The sequence below is a fragment of the Dunckerocampus dactyliophorus genome, chromosome 5 (genome assembly GCF_027744805.1).
Source record: "Dunckerocampus dactyliophorus isolate RoL2022-P2 chromosome 5, RoL_Ddac_1.1, whole genome shotgun sequence".
Taxonomy (NCBI): Eukaryota; Metazoa; Chordata; class Actinopteri; order Syngnathiformes; family Syngnathidae; genus Dunckerocampus; species Dunckerocampus dactyliophorus.
The window spans coordinates 25,943,524-25,960,327 of NC_072823.1; the positions used below are offsets into that span (position 1 = coordinate 25,943,524).

The window sequence follows — 16,804 nt, forward strand, 5'->3', positions numbered from 1 at the left end:
TGACCTACTCACCTGGATTTTCCCATTTTGGAGCTCAATGAACAGGTAGTCCTGCATTCCAGCAGCCAGTAGCAACAGGCCGCTTCTCCGACTCGTCTTCATCTGTAGCGACACATGGAATGTGGAGACATCTTGGAAAGCTTGGATGCTGCAGAAACTGTCCCCAAAGTAGGATTCTGTGAAAAATAAGATGTTGGGATAGGTTATTTAGGGCTACAGTATAGTCCCATGTCACCACAGGTGCCAGAGACATTCTATTATGGTTATAATTTCTTTATGACATTTTCTGGCGTGCTCCAGCTGTTTAAGAGAAGCTCCCCTGGCCTTAAGTATTTTATTACCAAGACATCAATCATAACCTCTGCTGAGTTTTCATGGACATATGGAATGTCCGGGTATAGTTGTCTTAGCTGATATGCAGTTTTAAGAGTAATGGGGACAGAAATAACACAGTTATTGTTTTCCAGTAACAGGTAATGTAATTAATTACTAGTTTAAATGTTACAAGGCCATTATTGTTACAGACAGTGAAATGTGCCACATTACTATTGTAGCATTCTGACAAAGGTTCATGGCGTATAATGCCCTTTTTTAAACTTTATTCTGACTTTAAAACATCAACAGCAGTGCTCAGTTCCAACACCGTATCACTTCCTCATTATCCGCCAATCACACTCATGTAAGGTGCATTCATGGACATTGGAACTTCGAACATCAACATAAAACACAAGACAGTTGTTACATTATGCACTGGTATCTATCAGCTGTTATCCCACCTGCCTCGCACAGCCAGGCACAAGCCAGGCACAGGAGGACAGGAGAAGTAAATAAATTTGTTTTTTTTTCGGATTATCCTTTAATGTCAAGGAAATGTGACATTAAATTGAAACGATATCAAAACGAAAAAGGACAGTTGACTGTTCATCTTACCAATGGTATGCAAATTACGCCTTCTAACTTAGACTGTGCGCTTCATGGTCCTCCGCAAATGCAGGAAGCCATGGAGGAAGTCAATTATTTCCCATTGCACATAGGAGATTAAGCTGGACCACCGCCAAGACAACCATTTCCTCAACATGGATTTCCCCTGAACTGTTCTGAGATATACACGGAGGAACGGGTATTTCCAGGAGCCAGCTCCCGATACAGAAGCTCTTTGGGTCAAGCTGGAGATCTCCTGTCCTTAACAATAGTGATTTTGTAAGAGTGACGCCAAGGGAGACACTAAAGTGTCAAAGTTAGGACTTTCCCATGAGATCCTGATGGCCAAAGTATTCCCTCACATTAACAACATGGTGGGCATGCTGCCACGGCACGCATTCCCAACATGTTTGAGACAGACTATGATTGCGTCAGAAAAGATGGCAAACAAACAACTCAATAAAAGAATAAAGTACGTTTGCTTTCCCATGTGGGAGAAAGTGATTGTGTTTTTGCACCCATGCTGTGTTGTCATCAACTACAAAACAACTGAGTGTCCTTTTTAGTTCCTCATCCTTTCAATGAACCCTCCCAGATTAACAGCAGCAACGACTGCAAATATAAACCAGGACAATCACTTTCATTTGCTGTCAGCAAGGACGGACGGAAGCAAAGCCTCCGTCGTCACACCCATTGCTTGGGAGATTTGACTAAGAGGCATCTGGTTCAGCTTCCAAGCCTTGTTGAGCCAAACGCTCAGCGACTCTCTCGTCATACATTGTTGCACAGGAGCCATCTCCTGCTGCCGAGGAAAATTAATGTTCTTGCTTTCCCAAAATAAATATCAGAGGCAACCCGTTTAAACTGCACCACATGTTCAAGTGTAATCGACAGTATATTGAGTAAACATAAAATGAGAATTTCAAGAAGATGGGTTCTGTTAATATTTAGTGTGTGCATTTATTAGCTCATCTTCTTCAGTCATGTCAGTTAGACATTTGTCGGCATTAATGAATTAACTCATATGAAAGGCTTGTGCCCTCATTATCTAACACGCTTGTCAGAGAACGTCAATTTGTATGGTTAAAAACAAGTAACAATCTTCTCTGTGTACTCCTGTGTGTACTGTTTAGTGTGTTGCTAAATAACCAACCAAAACATTGTATAGCACCATGTTTTTTGCATGCTAACTGTCTTCAAACCACATACTTTTGCATTTACTTTCGGAACTACCAGGTAGCTGCACAGCTCAAGTCTGCTTAACCGTTTTAAAACATTAAACTTAAAAGTGCTGTCTAATACCAGTCGTTTGAGGTGTGTCCTTATAATATAACTATGGAGAAGCTTTAGCCATTCGCTGCCACATCCTGAGCCAAAGCCTATCATGGTATGCATTCCGTAATTGATGCCAAGGCGAAAGTACTCCAGATGAATGACCTCCTCTAATTGCACAGCAGCCTCCAGGCCCAGACTGCAAAATAGACGGGGAGAAGAATCTTTTCTTTCAGGCAAATTGCATTAACAAAGAAAACCTCAATGAGCTCTGTACGTCTTAAACCTGTGGCTTTTGTCGGATTGTTCACTGAGCGTGGGGATAAAACGCTGAAGGAGAGACCGATGCCAAGACAATTCCGCCAGGGGATTTTCTGGTTGGAATTCAGCTCGCTCGCCGTTTGCCTTGAGGAAGAGGAGCACATTTTGTCGTGATTTCACACAATAGCTCTACTCTCTGCTGTGTACCTCGACCTGGAATTCATTAGTACCCCCCCTCCCCCCCGCTAAGCCGAGTAAAGCCCTGCGTAGAATGGGCTATGGGCTAATAGCACATTTTCCAAACGCTGTCTGTATAACTGACCCGCCTTGTTTTACTCTCAGGCTCTTCTGTAAGTGATTTCTGTGCCACCGCATCCACAGAGTCGTATCTAGGTGATGAAAGGTCAACCAAAACACAGCGCCTGTTTTCTTCCGCAGTATCACATTAAGTGTTGTCAAGCTTTGCGGGCTTAAGACTCCCTGATAGAAAGTAGGATACTGTGCATTCAAGATACTTCAGCACGTAACCGCTACACTTGTGCGGAAGTTGGACAGCACACTAATTTGGTCTGCGTACCACTTCACACTACTTAATTGTGGGTCAAGTAGGACCCTGGTCTCAGGCCAATGCAGATGGCTATAATTTGATGCACTCGTCTTCATAAGGCTCAGAGGAAACAGAGTCTTCCTTCGACCCAGTGAATGACCCTTGTTGTTTTCCTTTCCCTCTCCTCCGCTGCTTGTTCATCTTCTCCCTTTGGTCTTGCAACACCTCCGGAAGAGACGGATGAACTCGCAGACCACATAGGAAGGAAGACTGGATATATTCCCCAAACTCCTCTAATGCTAGATTTGCTCTGCAGTCCTTAAATGCTGATTTAGTGCTTTTTATGTTTTTGACCTGCAGTTGGCTGTCGTCACCATATGCAGAGACATACCTGTCATTTAAAAGTTCCCCCTCTTTGTCAGGATTGTCAAATATGAATTTTGCTTGTTCCAAAAATACACACACACAGCAAGTACTTGTTCCCCAGCACTAATTTGCCATGGCAACGGCGCCTTATAATATAACTATGGAGAACGGCGCCTGGGATCCAAACAAACCACCTCCTCATGGTTAAAGCTATAAATAGTGGTTATGTTGCTCGTTTGTTTCCTTTCACCGGCTTGCGGCTCTGCAACGGAGGCACAAAGGCTTCTGGGTAATTATATGAGGGGTAGGGTGTTATTAAGACATACAGTATGTACATACACTTTTAGAACTCTTAGAAGGAATGAAATTCCTCTTGGCTACTGTTAACATGATTTGCAAATCTAACTATTGTTAGGGTCCGTAGCCTTGATGGTTTGTGGACTGCGGCTTGTAGTGATCCACGGTTTGCAAAGTCTGTACAGATGGCAAGTAGTGTCTGAATTGAAAGTATTGGCTATCAGCAGAATATATTTTACTTGATCTGTTATTGAACATAAGTGCCAAAACGACTGCACTTAAGAGTTTATACTTCGGCAGAAGACTCCCGTATTTTATCGCCTCCTCCAATGTTTAAATTTCTCCATTGTTGCTTCTGATTTTCCCCAGGTACTTCTCTATTATGCTGCCATCTCTTGGTTTTCTAGCGCAATCACATTTCTCCCGATTTTCCCGGGTGACTCCCGTATTTTAATGCCCTCTCCTGGCATCCTCCACATTTTGCCTTGCTTCAGATTTTCCAGAGAATCCCTGTGTTACATTTCTCTTGATTTTCCCAGGAGGCTGTTGCATTTTACTGCCCTCTCCAGGTATCACTTTTCACTTGTTTCCCCTCGATTTTTAGATTTGACCCTTAAGTACATTTTAGCCCTTAAAAAGCCGAGGAGCATGCTGGGCATCCTGAGCTTCTCTATGTTATGTAGCATGAAACGAACAACAAAATATGTACTTTCTGCATTCCGTGATGACATCTGTGAAAGACCTTGTAGACTTTTCTCGTAATTGCATAATTGATAAGCAGTGTACTGTTTTTCATTGTCATCCTTTTCCTGTCAGGGGTCGTCAATCGCATAAATGGTTTTGGCTTAGTTTTACGCCGGATGCCCTTCCTGACGCAACCCTTGTTCTCTGCCATGAAAGGCAGAAGCATGTGCCATTGCACCAAGTGACATTTCTTTTGAAACGTTCATTCGCTGCGTCACTGTGTTCAAATGGAATTCTGCATTTGAATTTGTGGCAAGTGAGCCATGTTCAGGCAAAACATGAAAGGAAAGTATTTGTTTTGGTGTTTGCACACTCGAGTGTTGTTGGAAAGTTCCAGATAACTCCAGCAAGGTTCACACAGCAGAGAGCAGAGCCACAACTCTGCATTCCGTGACAGCACTACTTAATATGGACCCCCTTTCTTCTCGCCGCCTTACTTTTCAGAAGTCACCGGGGACACACTTTTACGGGTTTCACAGAGTCATTTCTCACCGCTGCCTGAAAGCAAACACAGCATCATTCGAGCCACCTTCCCCATAATCCACCTCCGTAGTCAGAGGACCCAGGAGGTCCTATCCGTAAAGGATCGGCTTATGGCGACACGGTGGGGGAGATTCAGTTCAAATTCCACGAGCTTTGTGTCTCGAAAACACAAGAGGCAAAAATTATGACCCTCCTCAATTTGAATGGAGATTGGATCGTTTTTTAAGACAATGTAAAAGAAAGGAATCCCTCTTGTTTGGCTTTGTGCTCTCGAAAAGTCTCAGCAGAGAAGGCGGGGGAGAAAAGGCCAACTTTGAAGCTCTACAGGAGGGGGATTTTGTCTTTGTAACAGCCTTGATTTATGGAATATTACACAGTGGAATCCCGACAGTCAAACACTCCTGTGGTTGTGGGGAATGTACCTCAAAATTTCAGGAAATATATACCTCTGAAGTACCGCAGACCTTTGGAGTTCAGACCTCAGATCAGTGAGCATTAAAGGATTAACTCTTAGCAACGCTTTAACTCACTCAAGGAAATACAATGGAACTTGTAAAGTCGAACCCCCTGTGAAGTTGCACAGTTTAGAAATTAAGGGAAAAATAAGACTCACAAAACTTCAGTGTTCCAATCACGGTCTTGTGTTCTCAAAGAATTGACAATTTTCTTTGGCTTTTAGCTTAGTACTCATACCTTTTTAAACTTGAAACACTGCTTCGCTTCTTTTTGCTCTTGAATGACAGGATGTCAAAATGTTACATGAAACATAAATTTATCCAGATTTTATTTTATTTTTCATTTTGCCCAAATGTACGGTGTCAAGGCATTTTTTTTTGTAACGTTTTAATTAAACACTGCCCACATTAGAACATAAAAAAGGAGGACTTGGGCCCTAACATTAAAAAAATACAAATACATACTGTGCAACTAAAATATTTTTTGTCCAAATTACTTAAAATAAACACAAAAAATGCCTTTGAGTTTGATTTTAGCTATGTAATCTTGCTTACATTACAGTTTTTGTACTGTTTGGACACCCCTGCTATAGTGAAATGGAACGTTCCAGCTCTGCTTAAATGCCTTAGGGCTTTCATGCTGTCACGCTTCAAAACTGCCAGACTATATAATAAGTGGCATTATCTGCTCTAATCAGTAGTCGTGGCAACAGAGAGGCTCTTTGCCGATATTGACATAGCGCTTATTAGAAACTTAAGTGGTGGTGCTTTTTAAGCACTGCCTCATTTCCTCTGAGCTGGGATCGTCAGCAAAGCGAGAGCTGTCTAGCCGACGCGCTTCGTTCTTTCACCTGCAGGATCATAAAGAATCCTTTAATGACATTTAATTAGATTTATAAGAAAAGAGGTGCACTTTCCACTCTTGCGACAGGCGAGAGATGTATCCGCATAGTGGGGACGGGGTCATTTTTCACACAGTTAGAATCCACTCAGGAATTCCTAACTAGTGTGCTAAAATGCGTTTCTGCTCAGTCTATAAACGCCTTTGCTCTACATGAGCGTCTATGTGTCACACTTATGCAGTATTGCAGTAAGTCTATGCCAAACGAGACCCACCCAAGTGGGATGTCGGTTTGGTTTGAGCGGCACAGAGGCCCGCTTTGTGCCCCCGTCGCTCGTAAACTGGAGCAGGGCTTCGACTGGCCTCAATGCTTCTGTTCACACTACTGTTTGTTTTACAATGTTGTTATGTGCCAGTGAGCTCATCAGCAGTGCAACGCTCCTCGGCCCTTTTAGCCAACACGCTGCTGGACTTGGTTATGCGCCTTATTTGGGCCTTTTTTTTTGTGCCTCAGCTACTTCTGTACTATACGCCTTTGTGACGGAGCAAGGTGTACATGGAAATATTTCCACTGGCCACCACGCGGGAGAACATGCTGACTTTGTCTGATGAAGTTAACAAAACATGACGTTTGGTTTCCAAGTGAGTAGCACTCATATTATGTCAGGATATTCCCCTCACAATCAAAAAGGGTTCTGTTCTTTTTTTCCTCACAAATGCAGTAGAACCGCTAAAACTGAACACAACCCATTTTGGGATCATGGTTTGTTTGGATTTAGAAACCGTTTTTCCCCATAGACAATAATGGAAGTATCTAAATTACATTGGCGCCCCCTATGGATGGTGGTCAAATATGCATGTACAGTCACTACACATTGTGATTCGAATTTTATTTTATTAATAATTAAATTATTGCTTTTTCATGTTTGCATACTCCCTATTGTTAGTAAAAGTATGCATATTTAGGCAAATTGTACATCTTTTTGGCCTAAATTAAGCATTTTCAAGCATAAAAATGGCAAAATGAACGAAAATACAAATATAAAGCATTCAGAAGATGTGATATGAAGTGTAATATAGTATCTGTGACTTGTGTGCGCCTTTAAGAAGCGGGGCCTGAGAAGTGACGTGTTTGATGTCGGCTAGCTAGAGTTGACTGTTGTTGAGTGCTAGCAGCAGGTTAGCAGTGTAGAGAGTGGCCGACAGCAGCTCCTGTGTGATGGTTCGCTGCATGTGTTCTCTGCTTGTTAATAAAGCGACTGAAGTGCATCGTGAGTCTCTCCTTCCCTATAAAGAGTGGCAATAGAGTAGTATTCTACACTGGCCTCTAGGTGTCAGTAACATTACATTGATGAGACAATAGCCACTGCAGGAGATGTCAATGCTAACATGCGTGTCTATCTTATCTTATTTATGTCTGAGATGGCATGTTTTCTATTATTATGTCTACTATATCGGGTAATACAAGTGTAAAGGTGAATATAAGGGGTGTTATTTTATGTCTACAGGACTCTAATATTGTTAAAAACATATTTAGAAGGTCATAAAAAGGATTTATGTGCTCTAACTACGGAAATATTCCATTTATTAATATTGAATCCTACTTTGCCGAAATTCACTTATCGCAGTCAGGTCTGGAACCAATTCACCGTGATAAACAAGGGACGACTGTAATATAGAGTTATTGACATTAAGTCCCCCACATGCTCCTGCAAAGACGTTTAGTTTGATGGTGACCATGTTTTTCGACCGCTCTGGCTCTCACGTACTTGTCAGTCCCCTTGAGGGTGTGCACCAAATTTCATGATGATTCGGATAAACACCCTCAAGTTACAGCGTGTGTTTTGTACAGCAAAGAAACAAACACTGTTTGTGGAAAATAAGACAAATACTGTACAGTCATCCCTCTCTACATCGCGGTTTGAACATCGCTGCAAAGTGACTTCAGGGGTGTTATTCCATGTCTACAGGGCTCTAATAATGGTAAAAAGCATTTAAAAAGTCATATGCAGGTTTTCTATGCACTAGGAAAAAGTACGTTTATTAGTATTGATTCCTACTTCAGGGAAATTCACTTATCGCAGAACCAATTAACCCTGAAAAACTAGGGATGACAGTATTGCAATACAAGTTATACAAAAAGTGCCATCCATCCATCCACTTTCTATGCCACTTATCCTAATTAGGGTCGTGGGGGTATGCTGGAGCCTATCCCAGCTGACTTCGGGCGGCGTACACCCTGGACTGGTCGCCAGCCAATCACAGAGCACATATCATCACGCTCACATTCATACCTATGGACAGTTTAGAGTCGCCAATTAACGTAACATGCATGTTTTTGGAATGTGGGAGGAAACCGGAGTACCCGGAGAAAACCCACGCACGCACGGGGAGAACATGCAAACTTCACACAGAAATCGCCCAACTATACTCTACTAGTCTTTTCATTTATCAACGCTACACATTACACAACTTTGACATTTTAACACTTATCCATTTGGAAAATAAATTGGAGCAAAAACATATTTAAGTCATTGAAGTATCTTCTTGTTGTATCACGTTGTGACCACTAGATGGCAGTGTTGACGTGAGTACTCACGCAAGGACTGCGGCGACGTTTACGCCTATTAATGTTGGCCTAATTATTATTTCATATTGCATTTTATTCCTGGTGCTCGTGTGAGCATATCTTGCATATTCCCTCGTCGGAAAATGTATTTCGCTTATAGATGGATAATATCATCAGGCAATGCGCTTTTTGTCCATTTTTTTCTCCATGTCCCTCGGGAACCTCGTCGCTCCTCAAGAAATGGTGACGCCATCTCCGAATTAATTGAACAGTGAAAGAGTGGCACTTTCATAGCTGATTTTAAGATGAAAGCCTGGACATAACCTGGTCCGGACCAGGTTGTGAGTGTAGCCTAAGTTACCATGGTGATACAGCTGCTTTAAAAGAGAGCTACTGTCGCTGAACACGCAAGTCCGGCTTTCAACTCAACACAGCTCGCTAACCATTGCTGGCATGGTGCTGTCAAAATCAGCAGAAAACCCGATACTGATATGTCTGTGATATCTCATTTTTATCAGTCATTCCTAATTTTCACCTTTTTGTGTGCAACAGTTCAGGAATGGCATGGCGTTAGCTTACACAAACAAATACATTTTCTATCCGTCTATCGAGGTGTCCAGCTATTGATTACAGGGCCTCGAAAGAGTCCTGTATTGTTATTTTTCGTCACTACCTCCCCGGGTCGGGAGTGGGTAATTTGCGCGCCTGCTGCCTTCCTTGGATGTGGTAGCCATTTCTCAGGCTCCCTCTCCGGAATCGAACCCTGATTCCCCGTTACCCGTGGTCACCATGGTAGGCACACAAAGTACCATCGAATTGACCCATCTACTATTAGCTAGTACTAGCTAGTTGTTTAACATCAATGGCTCTAGACACTAGACTCTTTAAAAGTTGCTAGTTGTACTTAAAAAATGTTAGCTTTAATGAGCTATTGTGTGACGCTGTAAAGCAGTAAGCTAATCTATTTTCACAACCTGGTGAAGTCAAATGTTGAGCGAGTTTCACCCTGGGCTAATCTATCTTTTCCTTCTCACATTAACTGTTTGAGGCGCTAACTGTTTTCAATTTTATTGCGGTTAACTGTGGACGGTTTCTGTCACAAATGAGTAACAAAGGCTTCTGGAAGAATCACGAAAATATGAGAAAATTCACTTTCTGTATTCAAAACATCGACATGGCGTTGTTTAGGTTTAGCACGGAGGAGGAAACTTGGTATTTACTTGGTATTTATCACAAGATTTTTGATCTTTATTAACACCACAAGGTTCTACGTATCGGTAAACGGTTTGTTACGCACAATTTTGCATGATAACCGAGACAAAATGTGGGCAGAAATTTTAATCAGAGACCAAGTCATACATAAACTGGGGAATTGTTTTTTTTGGGGGGTTGATGGAGCCGTCCTGAGATTGAGTAAATTTGTCGAACGGCTTGTTTGTGCTTTGTGTGTTTGATCATCAAGCTGGTGGGCGTATCGAATGAATGAGCGCGCCAGCTTCAATTCCGAATGCCTCATCTCGTTGCTCGCAGTCGGTCCTGACATATCAATAGCGCCATTCACAGCTAGCATTGACGCGAGTGTGCCCCCCACCCCTGGAGCTGCAGTTATGAGTGTGGGCATCCGTCACTCTGCCGCTAATTACCGTCGTGTGACATTGGCTTTTAACTGGCTGGAAATATCTAAAAAAAATAAACGAGCGGTTGGTAAATTGCACTTCACTGTCATAAATCCTTCTATGAGAAGGCCAGCTGAGGGAATTCAAACGCTGGAAACTACTACCACTGGACGGTATGTGAAGGCTTGCTGAAGATTGTCTTTCGTTTGGAATCCATTTTTTTTCCCAGACAGTTCTCATAAATTAACCATCTGGAATTCCATAGGCTCTGTTTTTGTTTGAACTCTTTTCACACTTCAGTGATCTTGATGTATTCAGGCTACAATGGTTCAAAAGGTGATCGTAATCGTAAGAAAGATACTGGAGCTGGGAATGTGTTGTACTGTCATTTTGTGAATATTGTCAGGTCCGGGTTACTCCCGGAATGACTTCCATCCAGTTTGTTTAGTTCTTGTCTTGTCCTGAGTTGACTTTGAGTCCAAAGTTGCGTATTTGCATCTCAGTTACGCTGGAATAATACAACAACTTCACAATTTCCAACCACGTTTGCTATATGAGAAGCATTAGCCATGTTTTGTTTGCAGAAAAAACATCCCAGAGAAACCGGTCCAGCTTTGTTTACCATTGTAACCCTGACAACTTTATTAAACATGACGTTATAGTTTATTTTCTTTGATGGGCCACAAACTAACCAAACTCGAGTTCACACATCAAAGAAAACACAACCACAAATTGGTTTTGGGAGAAGCACGGAAACTGGTTCTGCTACTGTCATGGAATGGAATTTCGTCTTGAACAAATAAGGGACAAATTATCATCATAAAGACCATGAAAGAGAAGTTTTGATGACCATATTTCAATCAGTCAGTGACTCGCTTGGCACGAAGTCATGGTTTTGCGGCACCTGTTTTTTAAATTTATAAATCTCTAAACCCGAAATACAAGACTACTTTTCTCGGGAAAACATACTTTGAAATTGTATATTTCAGTCAGTATGGTACTTTGCGCCAACATTATCGATGAAGAATTGTCTATGAAATACCTGCATAATTTAGTCCATCCATTTTCTATGCCGCTTATCCTCATTAGGGTCGTGGGTATGCTGGAGCCTATCCCAGCTGACTTTGGGCGAGAGGCGGGGTACACCCTGGACTGGTCGCCAGCCAATCACAGGCCACATATAGACAAGCAACCATTCACACTCACATTCATACCTATGGACAATTTAGAGGAAACCCTGAGAAAACCTGGAGAACACGGGGAGAACATGCAAACTCCACACAGAGATTCGAACCCAGATCTTCCCAATCTCCTGACTGTGTGGCCAACATGCTAACCACTAGGCCACCGTGCGGCCCATGATTTTGTCTTCAATAAAATTACAATTGAAAAGCGAGACACGTGTAGGCAACTCCAAAAACTGTGTCAAGCCTGAACTCATTCAATCCCAGTCATTGTTCAAAAGACAACCCCTCCAGTACCAGCCATTTTAGACGATTTTTACGATTTTTCAAGGCATGCAGAATATTGTGTTCGATGGCTATATAAACATGGAACCTACCAAAAGAAAGATTCTCGTCAGAAAAAAAGTTTGTTTCTACCTTTTTCCGTTCTTTAGTAATCAGCAGAAGAACATAGGTAAGTTTGAGGAAAATATCAGTTTGTGACAAAAAAGGGAGAAAAACTGCTTTTTGTGAAAAGATACATTTCAAGCATAACTTTCACTTTGAGACAAATATTTTTTGCTTTTGTGACAGCTGAAATATCTCAACAACTTTACGAACATAAACAACACAAAAAGGGGTTGTTTTACAGCAAAATAACAATTTATTTACAAATGTAACGCCATGAACTACTTACATTTTTACCCTTGGAACTGAACTATGTGTGCGTGTGCATGCGTTAACATTTCCCTACAGTGCGTAACCTTCTGCACGCTACACTCCTCCACGCTCTCTCACTTCCTCCTTCCTGTCATGTGTGATTCTTCATTGAAATGATCACTGCCGAGCTCATATCAAATGCACTTCTGCCACCTTGTGGCCGTTTTTATAACTTAAAAGCGCTCTGAAATGTGCATTAGTGGAGAGTTGCATCGTCATCGTTTGCCTCATTTTGTGCCTCTCGCGCAAAAGAACGTAAAAAATGTATAAATACGTTGTTGGCATTGAAAGAGTTAAATGGGACGTTCTGATCTTGATCTTTCTGATTGTGAATCAAGGCCTCGCCCTTATGTCACCATGTTAGGTGGCAAAATGGTAACATCCCGCAACGTCTAACATATTTGGGCACAATAAGGAGGACAAGAGCCACAATGAAAATAAACAATATAAAATAATTTCCCCCCCCCCAAAAACATTGTACTTTTCAGAGAAAATTACTTGCTTTATCACCGATAACAAAACCCTTTTTTTCGTTGAGTATATTTAACGGCTTAGCATACCTTGACCTATATAGATTGGTTTTAGCCTGTTTAATAGACAAAATTGTGGCAAATATCAAAGCAAATGTTCTGTAAGCGTTGGGAAACATTTGGACAGCCGTGCATTTAAGTTTCAGAATAGCAGCAGTGTGTCCTTCAAAAAAATGTGCAAAGAAGGCCACATTTGAAGGCGCTTTATAAGTTGGACAGCCTTTGAATGGCGTTACGGCCTTCAAATGCAGACCTTTGCACGCAGGGCACGTCTGTCTACACTATTTTTCAGCATCATACCTCCAAAGTTTCCATGACCTAACGTGCCAGTGAGACCTTTCTGTAAATTAGACCTCCCCATGGTTCCCACAAGTCCTCCGAGAGGAGACACACAGTGATACAGAAGCTGCTGTGAATGATCGTCCCCACTGAAAAGAAATGACACATATGTACATGTAGACTTTAAGCAGGACCAGCAAAGCCAGAGTGTGTTCAAGATCAGAGCGTCACATTAGCCTGCCGTAATGAGAACCAGCTGAAGGCACACATCAGTAGACTGACCCTTTGCAGCCCAGACGGATCCCCCCCCAGCCACCCCCACTCACCACCTCATCTCTTCCCTGGAGAAAACACCCCTTATTCACTCAGAGAAATGCCTAATCCAGATGCTGGAGCTTTCCGTCACGCCAAACCATTCCAACATGCACACCCAAATCCAGAGGTACAGACATAAACACATATTAGTATGTAGTTGTAGAGCAGGCGTATTACAGTTGACAGTCATTCCTCCTGAGTCAGCTCGCCGTCTCTTTTGCAGATCGCTACCGTAGACGGGGGGCCCACCCTGTTCCACCCAGACGTCAGCCTAACTCTTACTGGGGAAACAATTAGAGAACTGAGCGCTCCCTCGTATGCAGTGCAGGCTTCCTTCAGGCCAAAATAAACCGCATATAAAGGGCAACATGGTGGAAATATATAGTGTGCATTTTGCGTTTCCTCTTTAAGAACTAATGTACTTGTATTTCTTGATGTATTTTGGCTTTTTGTCCATTCAGAGTTTGTGTTTTCGCCTCTGCCGAGCGCAAACCTGCAAGGGCAGTAGGGATTTTCTTTGTTAATTTGTTACTTAGATTCTGATGCATTGTGGACGGGCGGCTCACGTGCCAGGCAAGGACCAGTTCAATTCAATTTTGGTGAGGATCAGAAAAAATTGCAAATACAAGAATTTATTTTAGTCTTTTATAGTCTTTGTTATAGGTCATTTACATTGAGGCCAAGTGGGGCAGATATCCAAATGGAGCTGATGTACAACAGGATGGACTTACACAATTTTTGGATCAAACATGTTAGTCGCACATCTTTAAGGCAGGATTTACACAGCAGGTTTTTGTTAATTAGAGCTGATATCCGATTATTTTGATGTATGGTATGGTTTCCTCAATTTTTGTCGTTGCTTTCATATCAGTAGTGCGGACTTCTTTGATCCCGGAGTTGGCGGTTTTGTGTTTTAAAATAACAGAAGAACAGGCGTGGCCCAAAGTTTTGGTGTATCAATAAGTGTGCTGCATCAGTATTTTTAAGATCTTCTACGCCGCTTATCCTCACTAGGGTCGTGGGGATACGCTGGAGCCTATCCCTGCTGACATCAGGCGAGAGGCACCCTTGACTGGTCGGCCATAATATATAGCATAATACTGTATATCGGGGTCACCAACATGGCGCCCGTGGGCACCAAGTAGCCCCCCACGACCACATGAGGTGCCCGCAAGCCTGCTTTTCATTCAGGTTTTCAGTTAATAATGAAAGAACAGTAGAAAGAAATGCATTCTGAAACACAAAATGTGAGTTGTGGACACCAGCATTTTGTTAATGTTCTGGTAAAACAAGCATATTTGCTTTGTTTGGGTTTAAAATAAGCTCTGAAAATAAATGTTACAAAAATGAGTAGCTCTTGGTCATTTTCATTTTGTAAAAGTAGCTCTCACAAGGAAAAACGTTGGTGACCCCTGCTGTATATCTTGTTATCTCAAGAGGCTGCAATATACTGTATACTGCCTATCCCTCGTATAGAGTAATTAAACGTTTTATTATGGAGACAGTTTGACCCTTAGTGGTATTGTTTCATCTGAGAAAAATCAATATGATACCTGAACAAATCCAACGGTTGAACCGCCTGTTGATAGGACTGTTTTTGAGTTGTTAAAAAAAACAATAGGTTCGCTGAGTATTGCTGCTTCTGGCGCAGTCTCACACACTTTTTCCAAAAGCAACTCATTTTTTCCAGCAAAGGGTGCCTTGTGCCCTGCGGAATCTCTCCCATTCCTGCGCACGGATTACAAGGTTTCATCATTTCAACTTAAACACTGCTTTCTCCGGGCCTGCTAATGGTTTAAACATGTGCTTCCAAGCTGCACTGCCATGCCATGCCAAAAGCCTCACTGACAGCGGCCGCCGCGCATGCCGCAGCGGCCTTTGAGGTGCGTCATGCCGACGTGCGACACAAGCCGCCGATCGCCATGGCAGATTTTGCCAGGGAAGAAATCACAATGCTGTCGTCTAAGGCAGCAATTTTCTCCTTTTCGCTTGTAAAAAATGAAAACAGTCTGCCATCATTTGTCAAAACAAGACAGCATCTTTTGTCCACCCGTCCATCTAGAGCAGCCTTTTGTGCACTAAGGAGTCTTAATAAGAACCTCTGTCTAATAAGGCGAAGCTGTATTTTTAATTCTACTTTGCAGCCTTTGAGACTTGGCCTGGCCGCGGTCGCCCTACGACTAAAATAGCTCCAGAACTGGGTGGGGAAGTTGGGCTTTGGCTGCTGCGCCCACCTCCGGATCCAAATGTATTATTTGAGACAGGGAGGTGCACTGAGGAGCAGCAATCTTATCACAGTTGGGGAACATTTTTCTATATCAGCAGAGATGAATAAGAGACAGGAAAAATACCTTATAAAAGTTATAAAATTCAAGATTTAACAGTGAACCCAAAGAACTCAAACACAACCTGTTCCAGGAAACATTTTAGCATACACTTGGATATCTTAGCTTGAACACAATCACTTGAACACCCAGCACCCTGTTTTTAATGAAGCATGAAAATGCAATTGCAACCTTAAAAAAAAATAAAATTCTCAAGTAAATACTAATATGGTCAAACCTCAGGTTTGGTACACCACAGTTTTTGTATGATTAGTTTTTTTTCGTCTTTTGCCAAAATTTAGACTCGGTTTTTATACACTGTCGTGGTTTTCATACAATATCGCACGTAGATTTGCCTGTTTGCCCTGTACGGTATTGTCCCACGAAATCGAGTGCCCAAACATGGCACCCTATTCGTTGCTGACTCACCGTCTGTATATTTTTCATTGAGTGTGACTCTCTATAAAACGTATTTTGTGTTCATATTTTTGGGTGTCCACAATGGATTAATTGGATTTTCACTATTTCCTGTGGAGAAAAATTGCTTCGGGTTTTCATACGTTTCAGTTTTCGAAGAGAGAACCGAGGTACCACTGCACATTCATTTGTTACTCCCCAAATCAGCGCTATTAAGGCTGGCTGAGAAGGTATGTTTTCCTTTTCCACTGTCTCATGCACGCCAAATCATTATTAAAGTTAAATAATGAAGTTGTTGTGAAGTATATAGTGATTTTTCACCTTTCAGGAATAACAACCTCTCTTTAATTATCACACCTGCTTCCAATTAACGCCCACTGCCTTTAAGTGATCATAAAAGATGAAGTGAAGTCAGCTGCCTAAAAGTCGTAAACTGACGAGCCTCTCCCTTCATTGTTTGCAAGAAGACAAGAGGTCACTTTCCTTGAAAATGTCAACTGGAGTCAAAGCAAGTATTTGAATAAAAAGCTTGTTCAATTCCCAATGCGGGAGCGTCCTCTTGGTTTTACGTGCGGACACATCTTGTGACGAGGGTCATGAGTGGGACTTGATGCCGCGGCGCCATGAGTTCATGCGTTTTATTGCTGACTGAAACTCCTGGATGCCTTAAAGCAAGCAAACAAA

At 42.1% G+C, this 16,804-nt stretch overlaps 1 protein-coding gene across 1 annotated transcript in view; it reads right to left on the minus strand.

The window, feature by feature from the left end:
* cspg4 (chondroitin sulfate proteoglycan 4) overlaps positions 1–16,804 on the minus strand; it is a 73,112-nt gene that overhangs the window by 24,038 nt on the left and 32,270 nt on the right. The window contains exon 2 of the mRNA XM_054775158.1: positions 13–176. Within this exon, the coding sequence (XP_054631133.1) occupies positions 13–176 (164 nt within the window). The remainder of the gene's footprint in view (positions 1–12; positions 177–16,804) is intronic.